The 25,262-nt window shown below is 43.9% G+C and overlaps 1 protein-coding gene across 1 annotated transcript in view; it reads right to left on the bottom strand.

The window, feature by feature from the left end:
• CTSD (cathepsin D) overlaps positions 1 to 25,262 on the bottom strand; it is a 62,681-nt gene that overhangs the window by 15,287 nt on the left and 22,132 nt on the right. Inside the window, exons 5-8 of the mRNA XM_069223160.1 lie at positions 20,189 to 20,388; positions 19,157 to 19,279; positions 18,414 to 18,558; positions 355 to 453 (exon numbers count right to left, since the gene is read on the bottom strand). Coding sequence (XP_069079261.1) covers positions 355 to 453; positions 18,414 to 18,558; positions 19,157 to 19,279; positions 20,189 to 20,388 — 567 coding nt within the window. The remainder of the gene's footprint in view (positions 1 to 354; positions 454 to 18,413; positions 18,559 to 19,156; positions 19,280 to 20,188; positions 20,389 to 25,262) is intronic.

Genomic DNA, 25,262 nt, shown 5'->3' on the forward strand with positions numbered 1-25,262 from the left:
TCACAATGCTACTGTCTGTGCTGTACGGCCCCCGACAGTATTGTACTATCTCTGTGTATGATCAATAAATGCTGTATCAGTGACCCCGCAGTACCTCTTTTGTGCGTTAGGAAAACATGCTACGTTGCTTTGCTTGTCATGATGCATGTGCGCTTTATCTCTCAGGGCAGATTTCTATACTGCTGCGCATGCTGTACCTTATAGAAGTGCTTGACGACCCGTGCCACGGCAGATTTCACTACTAGATATCTGAGTAGCTTATTGTTGAAAACAGTGAGTCAACCCAAGTAACTGTAAGAAAACGTACAGATTTTATTTTATTTTTTTAAAGAGACAGAACTGGCTTTGACTTACCTTAAGAACATACTGATCTCCGGTGACTGCATAGGGTTTGCCGCCAAGGGTAAAAGTGATGACAGGCAGGGAAGCTACTTTACCGCAAGGAATCATGTACTGCAGGGAAGAACATAAATAACCACAATTCGTGACTGTTTGCTTACTTTATCTATTCACACAAATTAAGGTGAGCTTGAAGTAGTTTGAGAAGAGATTTACTAAGCGCTGGAACCCACATAAATTAGGATATGCCCAAGTTTACATTTTGTTTTCCAATGAGAAAGCAATATAAACAAGACTATTTAAAAAAACCTATGCTTTCATCATTGGTTGAGCCATACACCAAGTACGTGAGGAGCGTGTTTGATACTGCATCCACATTTCATCTAGATCCACTGAAGAGCAAACATTTAAGGGCGATTTATTCTCATTTTAGTTGCTTGGATCCCCTGACACATGGACATTAGCCATAGTGCCCAACACTGTGCCAATGGCTGTTTGCCATGCCAATTAACCAAACATACAGAAAGCCAGAGTTGCTGCGGCAGTTGTTTAAAATGTCGCAGCCATCTGGGTCTGATCTATTTGAATGGACTCTACCTTGTGACTTCTAAGACTAGCAGATCTCAGTGGGGCACATTGTTAGACACAGACCTCAGACAGAAGACCTGTCAAGGGCCCATGGACTAAGATCCCTTCAGTAACAGCTTAGATAAGCCCAGAGAAAGAAGATGTTAATGGAGGACACCAGGACAAACAGACCGGGCAGCCCTCTACGGTACATGAACTTTGAAACCACTAGGACTAATAGATCCAGGACTGGTGGCAGAGATGCAAGATCTTCTCAGCCACAGTGTCGGAGCTGGACATCCATGAATTAAGATGTAAACTATGACATTCCACAGGAAACCTCTCAGACACAGAAAGAAAACACTGAGTGGGAGAACTCCAAGGGGGACATTTCTTCAAAGAGCTCAGAATAAGATCATGCAAAGACATCTTTAGTAGAAGATCCCAAGGGACACATCCCAGCCTCAGCCAGGAGGCAGATCTGTCAAAGGACGCTACGACTGGCTGGTCTCTAAACAGGTCTTTGCATAAACAGGAGAGCTACACTATAGCCTTGGCAAAACCCAGAGTTGGGCTTTTTAGACACAATGTTGTGCAGGCTGCTACACTCACAGTTGGAGTCTTTTGTGGGCTTCAAATGTTACCCTCTCTGGAAGCTAGGCAGGCCACAAAGATAACTAAAGGAGGGTCTGTTCTCATGGGTCCCAGGGAATAGAAGGAGGAGGATACTAAAGAGAGTGATAGAAATACAGGTCTGCTGGATGATCTGACGCAGACTATATCCTTCCAGTCTGAAGTTTTCAGTTACTATACATCCAAAGTTTTGAACTTAAAAATATATAGAGAGAAAAGAAGATAGGAAGGTAAGGATACAAGTAAAAAAAAAAAACAATTTATGTATGAAAAATGTAGAAAAGTGCTCCTTTTTGACATGGTCACCCCCACGTTTTGCCGGGTATATGATGCAATATCGACTGAAAGTGCACTGGGTTCCTGCTATTTAGGTCCCCAGTGCCAGCTCTCTTTCCCTAAAACTGTAAAATTGTTCCCCGATTGGCAATCCCTTTGGCCCACCTGTAAATCCTGAGTAAATGGTACCCCAGATACCTAGGGCATGGGTACCAAAAAGGGTCCCAAAGGGCTGCAGCATATATTGTGCCACCCTCGGGGACCCCTCGCCTAGCTCATGCAGACTGCCATTGCAGGCTGCGTGTCTTGGTGCAGCTAACACCACAGCCTGTGTGCCATGCCCACCAACACCGCATGCAATATATGTAAGGTACCCCTACAGCAGGCCTACCAGCCCTAAGTCAGGATGCCTTATATTACATGTGTGGACATATCTACAAGAGCAGGTATGACCCTTCTATGTCTCTGTCGATTCTTAGACATAGTGAGTGATCAGGGAAGCCATTTTAAGTAGATGTGGTGGACACAGGTCAATACGAGTGCCTCAGCTACATGATGGCTTCACTGAAACTAGGGATGTTTGGTATCAAACATCTTGTATTAATATACTCTCACCGATTCCATTGATGGATTATTAATACATGCACCCAGAGGGCACCTTAGAGGTGCCCACTGAAAAGCACACACACACACACACACACACACACACACACACACACACACACACACACACACACACACACACACACACACACACACACACACACACACACACACACACACACACACACACACACACACACACACACACACACACACACACACACACACACACACACACACACACACACACACACACACACACACACACACACACACACACACACACACACACACACACACACACACACACACACACCCCCTCTCTCCCAAAAAGGTGGCCTGCAAATTTGCATTCTAAGACAGGGGGGTTTTGAAGAGCCCACCGCCTTTGGCATGCAGATCTGGCTTCCCTCCAAGGTGAGGCGATGCCAACCCCCACTGACCCACAGCTCATTTGGTGCCTGGACAGGGGGGGGAAAATTACTAATCAGAGAGGCGTGCCTACTTTCAGGCTAGTTCCACCCCTAAGGTGGGCTACCTGATGTGGACACAAAATTTAGAAATCTGCAATCTTGATGACTCTTGGACAAGGTCATGACCACTTCCCATAGCAAGTGGTCATATAGGGGGTGCCGTGACTCCAGGGGCAAATATCCCAATGACTACTACCCTACACTCCCCAAGTTCAGTATATAGGCTCCAGGAAATCGGATTCTCCTGACCTGAAAGAATAATAAGGACACTACAGAGACACATAAGCAAGAACTGAAGACCAGCAACTGACTCGGCGCTAAACTTCCCTGCTGACTTTGATAATTGCGACAGACGCCTCAACCCGCACCTGCTTGTGCCTCCAAAAGCCTGGGAGAACTTTCAGCCTTCAACCAAGAACCAGGAACCTCTGTGGAGCAGCAGAGTTGATCCCCAGCATCTTGAGGGCACCTAAGACGAACTGTGAGGACTATGGACAGCCAAAACCAAACACCAGGAAGTACCACTGCACCCGTGCACCCGTTCCCCTCTAGCCTGAGTCGAAGTATGCCAACGCTGCCTGTGTGGTCCCCCAGACCCGCCAGAAACAAAGTCCACCTTGGGTCATCCCACTGTGACCTTCACGACAATGCCTGCAGCCTCTTTTTGCAGCCTCCACCCATCTACCGCAAGTGACCTGGAGACAAAGACCCAATAACTCAGAGCACCTCTGCATCCAGCCACCCCGAACCGAGAAGAGGACCGAAGGTGTCCCCATATCCCAGAGCCTCATGAGAGCCTAGGCCACTTGTTGGTACAGTAGGACTGGATCCCCAGTCCATGCCTGCAGCCTCTCTCCGCAGGGCCCTTCTACCGCAACCACCTCTGGTGACAGACCCCTACACCTAAAGACACCCCTGCACCTTGGCACCGCAACCCTGGGAAAAGAGGGCCAAAGGTGTCCTGAGCATTCGAAGTTCTGAAATCCATTGTTGGTTCACCCTGACTGGACCCAAAGTCCCTACACACAGCTTTTTTTTGACGGACCAATCTCGACTGAGTTCAACGGGCACCCGACCCTGAACTGCCGTCTGCCCCAGTGCCACCCATGGTGACCTGTTAGTGTGGCCTAGGACCCTGCCCTATACTCACCTTAAGTATGGAAGATTGGCCCTGTAAGTTGTTGTGGGGTACCTGTTTGCCTATATGTTTTCTCTCCCATAGGGAGACATTGCAGCTTCAGAAAATTGCATTGTCGACTCTACGAACCTGTGATAATTTCTATTGCAAAACATACTTACCTGCTGAACACTCCTCTCTGATAACCCTAAGACTGCTCGACCATAGTACCCTTAAGAGAGGCCCTTGGTGTTGCTAGAGCAAGACCCTGTCCACTAGTACGGGAACCCCTGGACTCTTTGCACACTATACCTCTGTTTGGTATACCATATAAAGAGCCTGCTTCCTACACTGATGGTGCAGCAGTGGGATACAAGACTTGACATATGCTGTACCACTTGGTTAATAAGTGATACCACCAAGGGATACAAAATTGTTGTTAGGAAAAATTATTTTAATTTTTTTCTAAAAAGTGTTTAAAATTAAGTGTTAGGGCCTTGTGTTATGTCCCTCCATCCAAACTGTTTAGAATTAAAAAATACTTTAGCTAGTTAGGCCCTTTAAGAAGTATACTTGGATTTTTAAAAGTTCTGATAAGGTCCTAACTACTTTTAAACTATGACTGAGGCAACATGTCCATCCCAGGAGCTCCACCTGGGCCCCTACAAAAATCTAAAGTTTGTTCAACTTCAGGCCCTCTGACAAGTATGGAAACTTGCCATGGGGGCTAAACCCACAAAAGCCCATCTGCAAGAGTTGCTTGCAGAAATGCCATAGCAAGTAAAGAAACCCCCAATGAGAATGGGGAAGAGAATGCCGAAAAGGATGAGGATTCCATCAGCAATCCTCCAGAGAGTAACACCACTGGGAGCACTTCTGACAGTACGCCAGATTATGGAGATAGCTAGTTTCTGCAGATCAGCATCTTCATTAAAAGGATAGACCTAGAGGCTAAACTCTTAACAATAGAAAAGGACAGAGGTAAGATGGGCCTAAGACAGACCTCCGGTGGCAGCAAAATTTTAAGCAGGGAGAAAGAAGACGTTTTTGAACCTAAGGTCCCAAAAGGGGTTGTCCCCAAATTTACAGAGGGTGATGATCTCACAGAGTTGTTTACAGCCTTTGAGAGGGATTGTAAAATGAGGAAACTCAGCCATAAGTATTGGGGCTGTCCACTCTGGAAGCTGTAAGGTGTAGGGATAGGCTCCTGACACTGAATGAGGCAGATGCTGAGTCCTATGACAGCATGAAGGGTACTCTGAGGGCTTTGGGCTCAACACTGAGGAGAATAGGATCAGATTCAGGGAGACTCAAAAAAACTCTAGTCTGTCCTGGGTAGATTTTGTCGACTTCTCAGTCAAGACACTGGGTTGCTGGTTGAAAGCGAACCAGATGCAAGACTATCATGGGCTTTACAAACTTATTATGAAAGAGCATATAATAAGTAACTGTGTTCCTGAAAAATTGCATCAGTACCTGGTAGACCTAGGTCCAATTTATCCCCAAGAATTGGAAAAGAAGGTAGACCACAGGGTCAAAACTAGAATATCCAAGACAACTAATGGTGGGGGTGAGCAAAATAAAGGAGTTGCTAGGGCCCACCAAGGAAAGGATGGTGATCAGTCCAATGATAAAAACAGAGCCTCCTAAAGACCACCAAAAACCTATTCAGGAGGGTGGGCCTTGTGACGAGACGCAGATCAAGGGTGGGTACCAGGGTAAAACTAGGATCCCAGGAAGGCCTGGTGCTTTAATTGTAAAGCCAATGGGCACCGAACTAGACATTGTCTGTCCCAAAAAGAATCCACCTAGTGCACCTGCAGCTCTTGCTACAGTGGTAAGTCTGTATATGGGATACCAGTTATGCCCTGACCATGTCAGAGTGATACAAAGAACAAAGGAACCCACAAGTACTTAGGGACCAGCAGTCTGAGTATATTGTAAAGGAACAAAGGTCCCTCAAGAGAAATAATAGACAATGAATTACAAGAGAAACCAACTGGAGTCTATGTACAATATACATATGTAAAAAGAGACACTTATTTACATTCTAAACAGTGTAGTGGGGAAGCACAAGAATACAGGGAGAGAACATACATTATACATAAAAGACGTTGCTCAGGAATTTTCAATTGTGATAAAAAAATAACTTAAAGAATGAGGTCACAATACATCAGTACTCATGCTCATTACTACTTAATGAGAACAGACAGAAACTTAGTCAATGTCAGAGACCACACAGAAGCAATTTTAGTCTCGGAGGGAGGGGTGGATATGACTGGCCTGGTCATCTGGCCAAGTAATCTGGAAAAGTACAGACAGCAGCCTCATATAAATGGGATCAGAGTTGAAGGGATACAGGTGCAAGTGTCACAATGGTGACTGAAAAACAGATATCCCCAGAACAGTAACCAACTGGTGAGACTTTCACAGTCACCAATGCTGACAACCAAACTAAGGTCCATCCCATAGCAATTATGTCCTTAGAATGGGGAGGGGTTACTGGCCAAAAGAAGGTAGTGGTATGCTCTGCAATTCCTGTAGCAGGTCCGCTAGGAAATGATCAGGAGTCCTCAGCTTGGGTTGAGGTCGAAAGAAAGACCCATGCAGCAATGCTGGGTATACCTGAATGAATGTGTGTAAAAAGAAGGGCACAATGCAAAGCCCAGGGGGAAAAATGAGGTGCTGGAGTCTAGAATAATGGGTCAGCCCTTCAAGAGAAAAGGTGAAAAGTAGCTCCAAATCAACCACAAGCATAGGTCCCTCTCCTAAGGGAGAAGACCTGTCAGCCCTTGAGGGAATTGAGCATCAGGAACTTGGGCCTTACAAGGCAGAGCTCCTAGGCCCCAGGCGACCCTCTAGGGAAGAGCTGTGCCAGGGACAGAGAACCTATCCCACTCATGTCCCACTCAAGCTGCTGACCAGGAAAGGGGAGATGTCAGTGGCTCCCACAGAACCTATTGGAAGGAAGGACAGCTGCCACTGACCCCCAAACCTGGTGTGACTAGGAGAGTGGTAGTGTCTTAGATGTAGAGAGTTCCTACTCACCTTGGAACACTACATCCCCTTAGCTGGGCATCTTGGCCAGACTAAAACTTGGAGTAGGTTAGTTCCTCAATTCTACTAGCCAGGTATGTCCCAGAAGGTGAAGGAAATTTGTAACTCCTGAGTTACCTGGCATATCAGTAACAAGACAGGTAGCCACCCAAAGGCCCTCTTAATTCCACTTCCAGTGGTTGGGGTTCCCTTGGTAGGGGTTAGCGTTGTTGGCTCTCTGGACTCTCCAACAGCATCAGGAAACTAATTTATACTGGTGGTAGTGGATCATGCCACCAGGTACCGAGAGGCTAGTCCCCTTAGAACTGTAACTACTCTTGCAGTTTCCAGGGCCCCGTCGAGTGTTTTCACAGGAGCAGGTTTCCCTAAGGAGGTGGTGTCAGAGAGGTAGTAACTTCAGATCTGGTTATCTAAAAGTCACGTGGAATGAATCAGGGGTGACCTACAAGTTCTACACCCCATATCATCCACAAACTAATGATTTTGTTGGGAGATTCAACAAAACCATGAAAGGCAAGATTGCAAGACTCCTTGAAAAACTAAGAAGGAGACGTGATATCCTGCTGCCATGCCTGCTTTTCAGCTACAGAGAAGTGCCACAGAAGGGAGTAGGTTTTCCCCCCTTTGAACTTCTGTATGTTCATCCTGTAAGGGGACAATTGAGTCTAGTGAAGGAAGGCTGGCAGAGACCTCTCAAAGAGCCTAAGCAAGACATAGTGTACTGTGCACTTGGCCTACGTTCAAGGATGGCTGAATACATGGAAAAAACATCCACAGAACTTGAGGCCAGCCAAGAGCTCCAGAAGCTCTGGTATGAAAAAAAGGCTGCACTGGTGGAGTACCAACCTGGGCAGAAGGTGTGGGTACTAGAGCCTGTGGATCCCAGGGCACTTCAGGCCAAATGGAGTGGCCCTTACCCTATCCTAGAAAAGAAAGAGGAAGTCACCACCCTTCACAGGTCATCCCTATAAACCACCTGAAGCCTTTCTATGACAGTGCTGATGTGGCCATGCTGATGGTCGGTGATGAGGATCAGGAAGAAGAGAACGAGCCTCTCCCTGACCTCCTCTCCTAAAGCCCCAAAGATGGGTCAGCTGATGGAGAAAAAAAGTAAAGTCGCCACGGCATGCCTCCCTGGGTGCCATTCCCACAAACCACTGCCTGTGGCATAGTTAAGTCACCCCTCTAGCAGGCCTTACAGCCCTAAGTCAGGGTGCACACCACAGGGGAGGACTCAGCTGCATGAGCAATATGCCTCTACAGTGTCTAAGACCATTCTTAGACCCTGTAAGTGCAGGGTAGCCATATGGAGTACATGGGCTGGGGGTTTGTCATTACAGATTCCACAGCTCCATGGTGGCTTCACTGAGGACTGGGAAGTTTGGTATCAAACTTCTCAGCTCAATAAACCCACACTGATGCCAGTGCTGGATTTATTGAAAAATGAACACAAAGGGCATCTTAGAGATGCCCCCTGAAATTCACCCAACTCTCTAGTGTGTGGCTGACCGGTCTATGCCAGCTTGCCACCACCAGTCGAGTCTCAGACCCCATGGGGTGAGTCAGGTACAAAGCCTGCTCTGGGTGGAGGTGCTTCGCACCTCCCCCTGCAGGAACAGCAACACTTGGCGGTAAACCTCAAAGGCTCCTATGTTTTGTTCTGCTGCCCCAGGGCACTCCAGCTAGTGGAGATGTCTGCCCTCTGGACCAGGCCCCACTTTTGGCAGCAGTTCTGGTGGGGAAAATTAGTAAACACCAGGAGGAGTGTCCACCCCAGATGGGACCACATCTAGGGTGTCCAGAGCTGAGGTGAACCCCACCTGGAAGAATCCTCCATTTTGTTTTGGAGGGTGATAGCCAATAGGGTTAGGAATGTGCTCCCCCTCCCCAAAGGGGATAGGAAAGGTGTAGCCATACTCAGGGTCAGTAGCCATTGGCTACCACCCTCTGACCCTTGTAATACCCCTAAATCTAGTATTCAAGGGCATCCCTGAACTTTGCTCTTCAGATTCCTGGCGTCCTAAAGAAGGGCTGAAGAGCCACACCAGCAGTGAATACTCCAGATGACAACTGTCTTGGCGCCAGCCCTACCGGCCTGTCTGTAGCTTCAAGACTCCTGCTACAAGAAGACAACCCGTCCTTCAGGACCAGCAACCTTTGCAAACCCTCAGAAGACTGCCTGCCTTCCCTAAAGACCAAGATCTCCTGAGGAAAGCAGCCTTGTTCACAAAGAAATCTCCAAGATGAATTCTAGAGCCTTCTGGATCCGCGAGTCCTGACCACTCTGCAGCAGATCCCCAAGGCCCGAGTCCAGGTGGCCCACCTGACCAAAGAGTCCCCAGGCGATTCCAGTCTTGAGTCCACCCTGGGTTGAACCCTCCTGGGCACCAGGACGATGCCTGTAGTCTGAATCCAGGGGACCCCCGGCCTGCAACTGGATCTGGTGAATATACCAGACGCCTAAAGGTACCCCTGCACCAGCATTCCCCTGACCTTGGGAAACCCAGCCGATGGTCCATCGACATCCAGAGGAGCCTCAACTTACCTGTCCAGCCATTGGTCTTCTTCAGCCGACCCACTGGCCCAAGCCTGCAGCCTCTTTGTGAACCCGGAGTTTTTCATTGAAAAGCATTGGGTGCCACGCACTGTGTTTGCACCCTGCACCCGGCTGCCCTGGGCAGCTGAGAGTTTGTGTTTGGTACTTACTTGAGCCCCCCACATCCAGTTCTGATCTAACCCCGTGCCCTGAAACCACAGGTACGTATCTGCAAGCCATTCACTTCTGAGTACCCCCAGTCTCCATAAGATTCCATTGGGCCCCCAACACGAAATTTGACCTCTGCACCCAGCCAACCCAGTGTTGCTGGTGGTGCACCCTTGGTGTCTTCCTAAGCTTTGCCCTGTGGACACCTTAACCACCTAAGACTGGGACTGTAAGTCTAGTACTTACCTGTAAACCGTGTTTGTACTTTTCCACTCCAAGGACAGCACTGCCTTCAATGAAAATTGCACTGTCTACTTTTTAACCTGAAAAGTATTACTAACCTAAAACCTGTTTTATCGGTGAATTTCAAACAAAGTGCATTTGATACTTGAAAGTGCTACATTCTTGAAACTGTACTTAATCGCAACAAAGATCCTTTTGGTTCTAGAAATAAAAGTAAAGTATATTTTGATACATAAAACATTGGACTGGAGTTAGTCATTGAGTGTGTGCCTCATTTATTGACTGTGTGTGTACAACAAATGCTTAGCACTACCCTCTAAGCCTAACTGCTCGACCACACTACCATAAAAGAGAGAATTAGTAATATCTACTTTAGCCTCTGTAAAGTCTCTAGGGTTCCACTGGAATCTATGCACACTATATCTTACATTGGGATAGTATATAAAGAGCCATCTTCCTACACTTTTGATTTGACATCAGGGTACTGGCACATTGGTCTGACACCTGGAGCAAAAGAAAGATCAGCCTTCTTGACCTCAGATGGACATTACTAATTTACTGTTATGCCATTTGGTCTAAAGAATGCCCCTGCCACCATTCCAAAGGTTAATGAACAAAGTCCTTGCTGGGTTGGAGGATTTTAGGGATGCAATAGTTGATGATATTGCTGTCTTTAGCTCTACTTGGCAGGATCACCTGATCCACCTTGGAAAGGTCATTGAGGCTCTGAAGTGCAGGCCTCACTATCGAGACAAGCAAGTGGCAGAGAGGGCAGGGCTCAGTTGTATACAATGGCCACCTTTTAGGTGGTGGCCAAATTCAACCCTTACAACCAAAAATCCAGACAACTGTGGACTGGGTAGACCCAACAACCCAGACTCAAGTCAGGGTATTCCTTGGCTTGACTTGTACTACAGGGGTGCCACAATGGTACCATACCCTTTCACAAGGGGTCCAAGCTTTTAAAGACTCAACTTATAGCTATGTTCACATGGTTTAAACAAGTGAAGACAGCGTTACTTACTGATAAGAAAAATTACTGTGTATCAGAAGCTACTCTTGAATCGTGTGCGGTGCATTCCTCTGCCAAATATTGGTTGGTAGTCAGAAAAGTATCTTATTATTTTCTGTAGAGTGTTTTTGGCATCAACTAAGGAAGTGTCTGTAGGACTCATGAAGTTGTTGGCCTGAAGCCCACAATGCCTTACAACAAATATTCTCCCATTTTCTACAGTCAATTCCAGAACCAACCTCATGATGAGTATTATAAACCAGAAATCTGCTTGCACTGGTTTAAGGAAAATGAAAAAACATTAAAAGTTGGACATTTTTCCCCAACAATACATCAATATGTATGTTTCAGGTTATTGAGGTAGAAAACCTTTATGGACTGATTAAATTATTTTACTTGCAGGGTATGCAAGAGGAATTGTATATATTTAACACCGATCAACATCAAGGGTGCCACATTTACATTAGGTTTGCTTGCATCTTTCAGGACCAGCACAATGTATGTGCTTTTGTCTCTAGCTACCTTGTTGCTTTGTGGAGAGGCGCACAGCACAAAGCTATCAAATGTACCCCAGTGGTGCTGTCTAAAAGAGCACTGGGCCTTTAATCTACCTTTTGTTTTCTTACTCCAAGTATTGGCGTGCATGAGCCAGACCCTAAGCTCCTGCACACAGTCTCTACTCATGGAAGAGCTCCTGTATTTAAAAGCAGTTAGGAGTGCAGGGCTTGGAAAATGTACTCGACCACTCGCTATGGCGAGTCATTTTGTTATGAGGTCGAGCTATTTTTAGGACCTACTCGCCCCTTCTGATGAGTTGGCAAAGAAAGAACAAATGTTCTGTACAGTTAGAAAGTGAAAAAGATGCCTTTAAATCATGTTCTTCTTGTTACATTTTCTATGTGTTCAGACACAGAGGTCAAAAGTCACTGTCTTTTTCCATTCTGATGGCAGAGTTCCAGAATTGTCTAAGGTGACCCGTCTGACCTTCTGTAAAAACTGAACTAAAAGACTGGGTGGGTTTTCCTTAACACACAACATTTAAATAACCAGTCAACTGTACATATATTTCAAAATACATGTCAGAAGCTGTGAAAAACAATTTTTTGTTCTTAAGTGTGCTGAAAAATATTTGAATAGAATGAAAACAAATAAGAACACTTTACTTGGCGATGTGCAAATGCTTAATATGTTTCCTGAAACCCAGTTTTCACAGATTATTAATACAGTACATAGTTTTATCAGTAAAGCTGCAAGTTAGTGGGAAGGTTTGAGGACATTTCATGGAAATGTACTGTTTGTAATTGACAGTGTGCTACCACATCATGCTTTCATAAAATATTTATTGAAAGTGAGTGTTTAAACATAAACTGGGAAATACTTCTGCCCTGAAGGCAATATATTAGTAAACTAAGGCAAGTCACGAATCATGTATACCCTATATGTGGGCTAGATTCTCAATATACATGGAGGAAATCATTTAGGGCCAGATTTACAATGCTTTGGCGCAGAGCAGGGCCACAAGCCTTCTTGCTGTGCTGCCCTGCTTCAAAACAAAATGGAGGAATGTGATGTATCTAAGATACAGCACATTCCTGTCTTTTTCCCCTGCACTGGAGAACAAACCTCTGCCATGCACCAACGCAGGCACTCTTGCACCATAGTGCAAGGGTGCCTGCATTGCAGGGATGATTGTTTTTGTGCAGGAAGGGGCACCATCTAGCACAAAAACAATCCCAAGAGGAGTTTTCCTCTTTCTATCTGTGCTGCAAAATGCAGCACACATAAAAAAAGAGGAAAAAAAGGGGAGAAATAAATATATTTCTCCCTGCTGTGTCACTTCTACGCCACCCTTTGAGGGGTGTAGGGTTTCAAAACCTTGCAAATCTGGGAATGCGTCAAAATACATGAGTGCTGCGTGGGAACACCAATCGCAACGCCTCCCCGGCGCAAAGTAAGGCAGCACAGCGACTTGTACTGCATTGCCTTACTCCAAATCTACAAGGCCATGTAAAGCCACGCAAAGATATAGCTCAGCAGCCTGCTCCACCAATGTGTCAAGAAAAGTGATGCACAGGAGGCCCAGGCCACTTGTAAATCTGGGCCCTAGTCTATTTAACTAAACAAAAAACTATTTCTGTACAGCAGAAATGCTGAACTCACATATTTGAAGGTGTGCTCATATGTGAGAATGACGGAAAAGGAGACTCTGTAAAATAAAATATTTGCCTAGGATCACACAATTTGAGAACCGTTTATGGGTCAAGCACATTATAGTTAGGTCGAGTAGATTATTCAAGTTACTCAACCAGTAGGTTGAGTAACAATTTTATGATTTTCGAGGCTGGGGTGGTAAATCAGATTGTGGATTTACTGTTCTCATTCCTGTGACTAATGTCTGTGTCAAGGAACAGGCTAGAGGGGAACAAACATTGTGTCCACAGATATGCACTGAAAAGATTTTGAGTGTGGAATGAAAGCGGTTATGTGTCAGGGAAGTTCTCTAGGTGTATAGAGATGCACTGCAGAAGGACAATAAGCAGAATGGTAACTCTAAATGGCCGATAAATGTACCAGACCCCTCTGCTCCGCATCCCTCTCTCTAACGATCACCCCCGCATCCAACATCCGGACATCCGGCAAGGATGCTCCTTCTCCTACCTAGCAGACATGGAACGAGCTACTCTCATCTATGGACCTCCCCATCTCTTCCAGTGTTCCGAAAGACCCTGAAGAAACAGGCTATTCGGCTAATCAACTGGACCCTGCCAGCGCCTAGATACCCTCACAGGTGACAAGTACCTCGGTACAAATCTGCTGCTTGATTGACTGATGTAGCTTGTTAACAGTGCCCATGAATAGATTTTAAATGTCTTAGGCATAAATGTGCCATAGAGGTGCTCCACGTCTTCCGCTTGTATCAGAAACTCCAAGATCCACTTATCTTCTAATCCAGATTTGAAATGGATGTTCCAAAGGGCTTTAGGAGAGTCAAAGTGAACTGGAAGGACAACATGGAATCTGCAAAACTAGAGAATTCCACAGTGGGTGAAGGCATATAGATATATAAATTGCTGGACAAACAGTTTCAGCATTCCTACAATGTAAAAATAACAGCCCATGATGCAGGACAAAAAGCATTATGTCCACTCCTTGGAAGAGCCACTTCCGCCCTGACCACCCCAAACCAAACCAAACAGAGCCTAGTTGAGACAGACCAGCACAAAAAACGTAACTAACTGATTTGTTGGCCACCTACTCAGTTTTAAACCAATATTTGGTATGTAATGGCCAAAATGATCAAATGTATTATTATATAAATAAATACAGTTAGTATTTTTGTCAGTCTTTTATATTACACACACAGGAAAACAAATAAAAATAGCCTATCCACCCATAGCCGATATAGTTATTGAATTTTGAAACAATACAAATGTGCACACTGAATGAAGAATTTGAATACAGAGTGTTGGAATAAGCAATTTGTTGGAAGGGTTGCTTACAACGAAATAAGCTACAATAGTAAAGTAAAAAATAAATCCGGAGCTGAAGAGCTGGGTTGAAATCCATGCTTCTCTATCCGAGTGTGATCGTGGGCACCTGATGTCACACCTATGTCGCAGTTTCATTACCTAGTAAAAAATGTAAGTGTTCCTTGAGGCAAAACAATTTGTCTAACTCTATTTATGAAAATGTACACAGTCATATTGTTGCAAAGCTTCGTGCTTCCTCTCATTGCGTCCTTAAAAAGCCTCCGATACTCTATTGGTAAATATGTGAACAGATTCTTGCCACATTGCAAGAAAGTTGCAGTTATATGCTTTCAGTGAAATGCCATATACCCAGTTGAAAGGAGGGGGCATTCACGAACATATACCAAGTTAACTTCATATTGTCCTCCCTTCTACACTGGCAAATTCTCAAGCCATGAAACTACACCTACTCTGGGCAGTGGCATTACATAGAGGCCTTGAATTACCCTCCAAAATATTTTGAGGTGTGCTGGTGTCCCTAAAATTCTAGGGCATTCCTTAAGCCAGAAGCATGCTAGGTATGGTATTCCAATAAATACTCCTTTTAATGGCAGCAGAGTCCTAGCCTGTTGTCACTGCTTTGGCTCTCGGATGTCCGAGACAGTGGTAGTCTCCAAAGAAGTCACTGAATCAATGTCGACCATGCACGGAGGAGCACTTGGCATCCTGGGTATCCACAGTCATCATCACAGCAGCTAAACAAGAGCAAGTGTTGACTATGGGCTACCACACGAGGTAGGCAGAGTGAGGCAGCACATTGACCATTTAGTGTGCCTGCAAAAGTAGAGGCGGTCTTTGTGATGTCACTGATTTGCCCAATACCATGGGGATGGAAGGAGCAGCCTGGTAAGTCCAAGTTGAAGGAGAGGTACAGGGCCTTAGGTACTCATGTCATCACTGACAATCAAGTGCCAGCAGGCACTCACAAGGAACAACACTGGCCGCCTACAACAGCAGCAATCCAGGCTAGCAACAACAGATTCATCCACCACTATCGAAAGTGGCCTCACCAAGCAGAAAGTTCATGTTGCAGGTGAAGTACAGCAGGACCCAGCCCAGAGCCACACAATTTTGTACTAAAGCTCTAGTAGGACAGAAGACAGAAGAACTTGGACACAAGCAAGATACCATTAAATACATTAACATATATATTATATAATGTTAGAAATTGGGTATCTAGTTGGCAGAGGTATACACCCTTGTCCAAGTCTGGACTACAATCCTAGTCAGGGTAAGTCACAACACAATCCAAACTATCCTGTGCCCACCCTCTGGTAGCTTGGCACGGAGCAGTCAGACTTAACTTAGAAGGCAATGTGTAAAGTATTTGTGCAGAACTTATAATATGACACAGTGAAAACACGAACGGTTTAGAAAAATAGAGAATATTTATCTGAATAAAATACTGTTGAAACTATGAAAATCCAATGTACACAAGCAAAGTTATGAATCTTTAAAGATTAAATCCAACTAAAGCGCCTAGAAACACAATAGCTCCGACTGGGGCTACTACGGCATCCTTGGTGGAGTCGTTCCCAGCAATCTGACATGACCGGTGCTGGTCACGGAGTCACATGTATCCCCAGTTACAGTACATTTTGAAAACTAAGAACAAGGACGTCGCTGGGAGTCAATAAAGAGGCGTCGCTGGAGTAGGTGCAGCGTCAGTTCCTTACGGCTTCCAAGGAAAGAGGAGTCAGTTCTGCTCTGTGAAGCAGGTGGAGGTGAGGGTTGGTTCCGTCCAGAGGCAGGGAAAAATGATGCGTCGTGGTCCGCAATGCATCGTTTCCTCGTGACCCCGGCTGGGTCGCTGGTTCCGGTCAGTCAGGACGTGATGTGTCGACTTCACAGTGTTGCAATGACCCTGAGTGACGTCGGTGGAGTCGCAGGAACATCGGACTTGCACTGCAAGCCACGGTCGTTCCATGCAGCGAAGTCCACGGAGCGGGCTGCAGCGTTGTTAAAATCAGGTACTAGCAAAAAGCTAGTAGTTGAAATCTTTGCTGTCCCCTAGACTTTGAAACAGGAAGCAAGTTCAATCCAAGCCCGTGGAGAGCACTTGTGGGGGAAGGCAGATTCCTTCCAGCACAGTCAGAGGCCAGCAGGGCAGCAAGGCAACTGCAGGGCAGCAGTCCTTCTCAGGAAAGCAGTCCAGAGAATCATTTGGGCAGCCAGGCAGGTCTTCTGACAGAACTCAGGTGCAGGTCAAGTACAGCCAAGACCTGTCTGCCAGGGTCCTGGGGTGGGGGGTATCCGTCCTGTGTGTGAGGGCAGGCCACTGGCCTTTGAAATGTAAGTGTCAGGCCCTCCACCCTTCCAGTTCAAAAAGGCCCATTCAGTATGAATATGAATGCAGATGTGACTGAGTGTCCTATGTTTGTGATTGTCTGGGTGAAATGCAAAAGGGAGCTGTCAACCATCACAGGCCAGATGTTGATTGGAGACCGTCTGTAAGGCACAGATGGTTTTAAGTGCAGAGAAATACTCACTTTCTAACACAGCATTTCTAAAATAGTAATATAAAATCCAACCTCACCAATAAGCAGGATTTTCTATTGCCATTCTGGCCATACTAAACAGGACCTGGTTACCCCTTTCAGGTCAGAATCTACCACTCAAAAAGTATAGGAGGGCAGTCCTAATGCTAGTCTATGAAAGGAACAGGTCTCACAGTAGTGAGAAATTAATTTAGGAGCTTTTCCACTAGCAGGACACATAAAACACATTTGTACATGTCCTGCCTTTTACCTACGTAGCACCCTGTTCTATGGGTTACCTAGGGACTACCTTAGGGGTGACATATGTAGACAAGCATTTTCAATGCAACGGGTCTCGCATTAGCTCGAGTTACAGCTATTAGTGTTGTAAAGAAAAAAACAATGCAGCGCAATCGCGCTGCGTGGAAAATAAATAAAGTAGTCCGGACACCATGCTGAAAACATCGAGCCTCGTATATTTATAGCAGTTTACCGGTGCACTCGAGGAGGGCTAAACACATGAAAAGGCATGACGTATGAATGCCTTTCACAAATGAAAGCAAGCGGATTTTAAAAGGCAAGCCCACGAACCAATGTAAGTGACTGACGTGACATGGGTGTGGTTTGGTGCCCAAAGAGAGACTACAGAATGGGATGGAGCACTTTCTGCTCCCCCATAAAAAAAGGGGAGTTTAAGGCTTGCAAAGTACTTTCAAATGCCAAGTCTAAGTGGCAGTGAAACTGCACACACAGGCCTTGCAATGGCAGGCCGGAGACATGGTTAGGGGCTACTTATATGGGTGGCACAATAAGTGCTACAGGCCCACTAGTAGCATTTAATTTACACGCCCTGGGCACATGTAGTGCACTTTACTAGAGATTTCTAAGTAAATCAAATATGCCAATTGGGGATGAACCAGTGTTACCATGTTTAAGGGAGCGAGCATATGCACTTCAGCACTGGTTAGTAGTGGTAAAGTGTTCAGAGTCCTACAACCAGGAAAAACTGTCAGAAAAGTGGAGAGAGGCAGGAAAAAGTTGGGGTATGACCACCCTAAGGCTGTCAGGTCTAACATATAACATTTCAGAGAAACTTGAAAGGCAGGTGTAAGAACCTTTCAGTCACAGTCAACTCATCTACATAGAGCTTCCTGCCCTCCTCCCCCCTGCAGAGGCATCAAGACTAAACAACTCCTGGACATAATTTTAGGTAGGGTCACTACCGACATCTCAACAATGTATCTCTTTCTTTAGTACCTTTTAGGCCCCCTGCTACCACTGCATCCAGCTTATGACCTCTGAAGCAGCTTTACATTTTCAAGAATTCCAGTCGATCTTTCTGTGTCTGCCTCACATCTGCCAAGCACCACGTACACACTCACCTCACCATGAATCAGAGGTATTGCTCCAAGTGCTTTCTGTAAGGCAGTCACCTCCTCAGAGGGTCCAACAATAAGCGAGGTACCAGTGTCCACAATGGCCTCGCATCCACCCTTGCAGATGGTCAATTGGTCTCCGACGTTCATCCTGCACAAAAGCACAGAATGAGAAATGAAAGACGTGGGGAGAGTCCTCATAGTAGAGCCACTTTCAGTTCAAAATGTGGTGCATGCTAGCAGGACAAGTGCAGTACAAGAAAAGCTGTGGCTCACAAAACAAATACGAGTGTGGTAATCCTCGAGCACGCATCTAGTGACAAACGGGCATGATTGAGGATGGCAGCACCTCGCATTATTAGGACATAAATACCACAGAAAATTCCTCTTCTCTGCCAAGACCATCTTTTCAGGTTCTCCTGCTGCTCTCTTGTGGGGAGCCAATGCCTGCAACCCCTTTCAGGAAGCCCTTCCATACACTTTTTCTAGTGAACAGTTTGAGCTTCACAAAACCCCAATGATGGCTCACACTTCCAACGAACTGTACGCTATGTCGCTGCCCTGCTTCTGACTCTTTGTGGCAAAATCTTTTCACATATGCCCTCAAACCCTTTATCGCTTATTTTCTCCCACGGAATGACCTCTCATACCTTTTTGGACTACCATTCCCTCCAATAGCACTACAACAAGGTCTCTTAAGGTCATTTGAAGTTCATCATTGCAACTGCACATCACTTTGTGGTACTCACTGGTCCATGTGGATCTGCCAGTATGCCTTGCGAGTGACATTAAAATAATCAAAATCGCCAGTGTAGTACTTAGGGTCTGTGCCCCCCAGGAGGAGCTCCCCTCCAGGTTGAGTCGTCGGATTCCTAAACAGCAAAAACAAGAGGCTTGTTATCACACATTTAGTGCTACCTTTCAAAACAAATACAAGCATCATACAGAAAGCACAACATAAAGGACAACTGAATACAGGAAACGGTGCAACTTGCCGAGGCTGAACCTGGGGGATGTTTCTAACCAGAGGGGTAGCTCTGGTGTCTGAGGATTTGCTTCAGTTTAGCCTCTGTATAACCGAGAGCTAGTTCTGCAGTCAAGGGCAGTTTGGATACCTGTGCAACAAGAACGATAGGTCTTCAAGCTCTAAACTGTAGCAAAAGCACTGTTGTCAAGAGTCAGAAATACAACTTCATGACACATGTGTGCAGAATCAGAGGCATATCTCTTCTACGTCAGAATAACTAAGTTGGTCAGTGACGTCTCTGAAGTGCGAGAGATATCTCCTAACTGACCGGACTTGTACAATGGAAGATTCATCAAAAGGCGCCAAACCTGCGAGACCTTTAAGCAAAGGAATAACGCAATGGTCTATGGTTTGACAGTTGTGTAACCAGAGGGACAGCTTAGTTGCTTTAAGTCTATGGAATCTTCAAAGCTTTACAGAATGTTCGGTTTTACTTAAGAAATCGGCATTACTTAAGAAATAACTCTGCTATCCGCGGTAAATGGTTTGTGTAATCGAAGAATCAACACATGATTGACTTGCAATGTATATAAAAGGTAAATGGTCTATGGGTTTCCTAGTGCTAAAAACAATTATAGTGATGCAGATTGCTGATACTTCTAAACAGCCGAATTGACTAAACAGAACAGATCTTGTAATTAAGTCATGATCTCCTGCTTTCTGTGGTCACAAGTTAATACAGAAAACTAACCAAATTATATATATATTGTGTATGGTCGGGCAGAAACTGGTAAGGACTTAAGTTTTTCTGCACCTGTTCAAGTAGAAAGAGAAAACATTTGTTTCCACCAGTTTCTGACGCATGATGTTGTCGAAGACTGTGGTCACTCCATCAACAGCGATGCGGGGGTACGCCATTCCCAAGATCCCATCAAACTTGGCAGCAATAAAGGCCACGCCTGGCTGCTTGATGGCTTCTCCAAAGACCTGATTTTGTACCTGGAGAGAGCCAACCTGAAAAAAAAACGGTGGACACAAGTTATACCAGGTTTTAATTGCTCATATCTTCGGCACTTAAAGTCCTCTGGTTTCAGTGCACATGGGTTTTATTTCTTATTTCTTAGCAGTGTCTTTGAAAATGTAAGGAAGCCACAGAGTTTTGGAGTTCCCTCTCTGCACCACACAAACAATGAAAATATGGGTTAAGCATGAGATGCGTTGGAAAAGAAGCTTATAATTTAGAAGAGAGAAACGAGTGTCTACCTAAAGCTCGGAAAGGTCTTTCAGCAAGCACAGAAATTGCAAAGACAAATTCTGTCAGAATTCCTAACTGTGATTAACAGCAATGTGAGCTTTCGTAAGTGACCGCAGTCTTATTTTCTGTTAAAATATTAATAAAGATTGGAGAGCAGAAGGGAACTGGAATCCCCACTGAAGGAGGGGGCACTGGATATTTTAAAATCAGTTACTGGAGACTTCACATCTGTCTAACATAGTGCAAGAACCCATATAAACCCTTTCAAGGAGCAAGTTAATTAGATCACTTAGAGCATTTAAGAAAAAAAAAGAAGAACCGAATAAGTAGAATTAACAAGCCACTTGCCCTACTTCCTAGATAACAGACGGAGAGTCTTTTAAACCGAAGACATGCAAAAAATGTGGCACTGAAATGAAATCTACATTTACACACACACACACACACAAATATATAAAAAATACATTGTACAGGATGGAGAGAAAAAACAGCCAGCATATAAATGCTGAGGTAGTCTCGTTGTAGAAGAGTGTTTCTCTGAACTCTAGTAGCGTAACCTCTAGGAACAAGTTCAGAAAAAAAAAACTAACAAAAAAAACACATAAAAACATTGAGGACAATACTCCAAAACCGTAGAAGAGGCCTCTAAGAAAGGAAGGCTTTTGGAAGAAAGGGTGGTCACAGAACTGGTGTTTAGAAGCCAACAAATTACTTTTACTGGCAATTACTCCCAGTGAAAGAGGCAAATGTTATTAAGTTTATATTCAGAGCTATACCAGTTCTACAATCCATTATTCACAGACGTTAACATTGCACAATTTAAAGAAAATAATTACTTAAATAGAAGCTCAATAGACATTAAGAAAAACTGTCTGTCATCTTGTGTAGAGTATGTGAAGAACTGTAACTGTAACACTCATCCAGATCTGGACAAGGAGACTTCAATAACTTAAGGGCTAGAGAAGTCAATTTATAAAAGAAATATTTTATCAAATTTGTTCTTAGACCACATGCGGGTACCAATTCGATGTTAAGAGGTGGAAGGTTGACAGCTCTTAATAGAATTTATGATGGGACCAATTGAAACAGTACAGGCAACAAATACACCCCCACCTCCTCCCACAGAGTGACAAAGGCTTTTCATGAAGGGACAGACCTCGTTACTCAGTATTTGGAAGACACAAAAGTGTCTGTTTTCACTACAGAATGTCCAAGGTCTTGCTTGGGGGGAATCTTAAAGTAATAGAAAAAGCAAGCAATTTCTAGTCCAGAAACGTTCCTTTATTATTCGTGGTCAGAGGATCTGTGGGCATATCTCAAGGAGGCAGACTTCGTAAAGGGGAGCACAGGTACCTCTCGACTTTGAGTAAATATCGTCAGAGCGCACCAGACTAACTTACATATTTAGAGTCCACTGCACCAGCTTGGCCCTCTACTAAATTGTAAAAGGGGGCAGCCACCTCAAATACTGCCATTTATTCTGTGATGAAGGAAATGGGGTCCAAGAGCTGTGAGCAAGGGCTATGCGACTGAATGCAGATTTTTTTCAAGATGACTATGCCTCATTCTGGACCTTGCCAAAAAGGAGGGAAGCATGAGAAAGGAGAGACGAGGAGCGAACAGTCAGACAGGATTCACAGCAAGGATCATCATTGATGTTTTGTTGCAGATTAAAAAACAGAGTAAACAAAATGTGGTAGAAAAAAAGCAAGAAGAAGGGTGATTAAGGTCCAGTAGCGAGAGACAGTGAGCGTGTGAGGTGTGTGATGTGTGTGTCAAACACTTGACTGTGCTACTTGAATGGGCTTTATGAATAAAGAAATACAACGAGGAGCCTTGTCTGGTCCTATTCATATGCCAGTAAGACTGCATTAGGCCTCCAATTAGCAGGCACTAAAAAGAGGATACTTAAAAACTACTGCACATATAGCCCCAACCCTTTCCTATTAAATACTTATATGAGAAGTGGCAGCTTTAGGCCAATTCTAATAAAAGAGGACAAAAAAATTGCAGGTAAAACTGCACCTTCCCAGAAATCCATCAGTGACAACAAAAATAAACTGCATCACCCAACTCTTGCTGGCCGAGTCTCAATCACCTAGCGCAACAAAGCCTGTATAATGTATATCTATAGCTGTCTCCATTAAGGCCATACTTTCAGCAGCTCCTCTTAGTGTCCTCAATAAAGGTACGATTTTAATCAGCAATGCACTGTAAACTAAGGCAGAGTGGAACAACTAACACCCAAAATTGTATCTGTAAACAACTACAAACAGTAAATGTACTCCATGCACAATGTTGCCACAAAGTTATGGAACATTTCTTTGAAAATTAGCAGGATCAAGCCATCACTATTAAATCAAACTTTGGGCAACAGTACAAACATTCAAAATGTCAATGTTGGAAATCGAAAATACAGAGAAGCTCAATAAAATGTATTACAGATTGGTCACAGCCACTCTGTGGTTATAGTTAGGATTCTAAGGTATAGGAATTTCTCAGACTTTTAGTCGCTAATAACTTTGTCCCAGTTTGATGAATCTCACAAAACGTTCTGGATTCATAGTGTTTTCTACATTGGCAGTGAATGGACATTTTTGTGGTGATTGGTTAAGGGGGTGCAAAGGTAAAATATTCTCCCCTATGCATTTTCCATGGCAGGATTAGGCATTAGGGTGCACAGATGATCCTTTTTGGGTACTACAATTATTTTTTTATTTAGAAGACATTTAACTTAGTGATATCTGTTGTTGTAGTTTTGCTAAAGTTCACGGTATTTCGTGGAAATACTGTGGTAAATAGTGAAAATAAGGTATTATGTGATTGGCTAATGACTGTCTTTACAAAAGGTAAAGGCAGCCAAGTTGTTTTTAGGTACACTTTGGCTGTGTTCTGCATTATGCCTTTAGATATAGGTAGTAGGTTTGCTTCTTTTTACATATTACCACTTTATTTAAGTAGTAATAGGTAGTGAAAATAAAATACAAGTTTCTATATATTTAAAAAGAAATGTACTGAGTATTGTGGTACTGCCTCATGGTACGTTAAAACATGTTTAAATATGTTGTACTATATTTTACAAATATAATGTACTACAGTGTATTTTCTATTTTTAACTCTTTTTAAAAAAAAAAAAAAAAAAAAAAAAAAAAAAAAAAAGAAAACAAAAAACCCACACACACACACCCGTATAATACCTACAAATTACAAAACTACTTTTAAAAAGTTGTAAAAATATATAGACAATTATAAATACATTTCTCTACCCATTGCCACTTTAATAAAGTATTAATTGGAGGAGAACAACAATAAAACCTACTACCTACCTCTATGTAAGACCCTTAACCAGAACGCAGCGAAACGCAGAATGCAGCCAAACTGTGCTGAAACAACACAGCTGCCTTTTACGTTTGGTAAACTCAACCATTAGCCAAGCTCATACTGCCTTGTCATGTGCATGTACCATGGTATACTGTGGCACCATATACAAGATTTAAAATACTTAAACACAACTCAAACATACTACTAAAAATGAACATTTACACCTCAATGTATTTTCCTGCCACAGGGGTGTGGAATTTAATAAAATATCTACTTGCCCATGGGACAGGTGGCTTCATAAATCGACTTATGTAAAAAAACAAAAAATCTACTTGCCCCTTTGGCGCCATGTAGTGTGGTGACAAATTATGGCAGCAACCTCTTTACATAAGCACTCAGATAATAGCCTCTCTGATTATGCCAGGGCTAATACTAAAGCAGGTAATTAATACTATCAAATTCTTTAGCCACCTTTCCGAAGAGCAACATACTGGGTGGAGGTACTGGTAAGCAATAGTTACAGGGTTGGAAGGCTCGTTGAGTCTGTGTATACCTACTAACTAGCATGTTTTGAGGGTTATCGCCAGCCCTTCTCGAATTTTTTCTAATACTCAGAAAACTGCTGTAAATTTACTCCCTACAAGGGCAGAAGTAAAACTTCTTCCAGGGTTGGGGAAAAAAAAATGGTTGGCGAGAAAGTGAAACTGTAAACGCTCAAAAGATTTTTGCATGAGCAAAGCTACACATGCATAATTGCGTGTGCCAAAATACAGTTCATCAATATTTTCTAGTAGTACGATTTTCAGGTCTACTTGTGTACATTTTTATCAATTTAAGAAATGAGTAAACCTGCACTATTGCAAAGACATACAATATGTGCACTTTAATGACTTTCTTTAAGACCATGACCCTAATTAAGTACAACTTTAACCAAGAACTTTTGTTTTTATCAAAATTCTATCTTTCTCTCTCCATCTGTCAGCTGGCTTTACTGTGAGTTATAGCAATCTACTCTTTCACACGGAGCATATCAGCACACAAAGTAATTTTGTTCAGTACCATGAACTACTGTGGCAATGTGTAATCTATAAGACTTTGCTTTTTGCCAATATTTGATACAATGGTGAGGACATAGCAGCTCTCACAAGAATAGTTTACAAAAGTAATTCAAAACAAGACACGCATTGACAAAAACAAAAGACTGACCATCAATGTTGAAACCATTGGCTTTGCCAATGCTTGTTTAATTTCATATTCTACATAATCTTGTTGAAACGGATATTTCATTAAGAATTTTCTTATTCAATGCAAG

The sequence above is a fragment of the Pleurodeles waltl genome, chromosome 3_1 (genome assembly GCF_031143425.1).
Source record: "Pleurodeles waltl isolate 20211129_DDA chromosome 3_1, aPleWal1.hap1.20221129, whole genome shotgun sequence".
Classification (NCBI taxonomy): Eukaryota; Metazoa; Chordata; class Amphibia; order Caudata; family Salamandridae; genus Pleurodeles; species Pleurodeles waltl.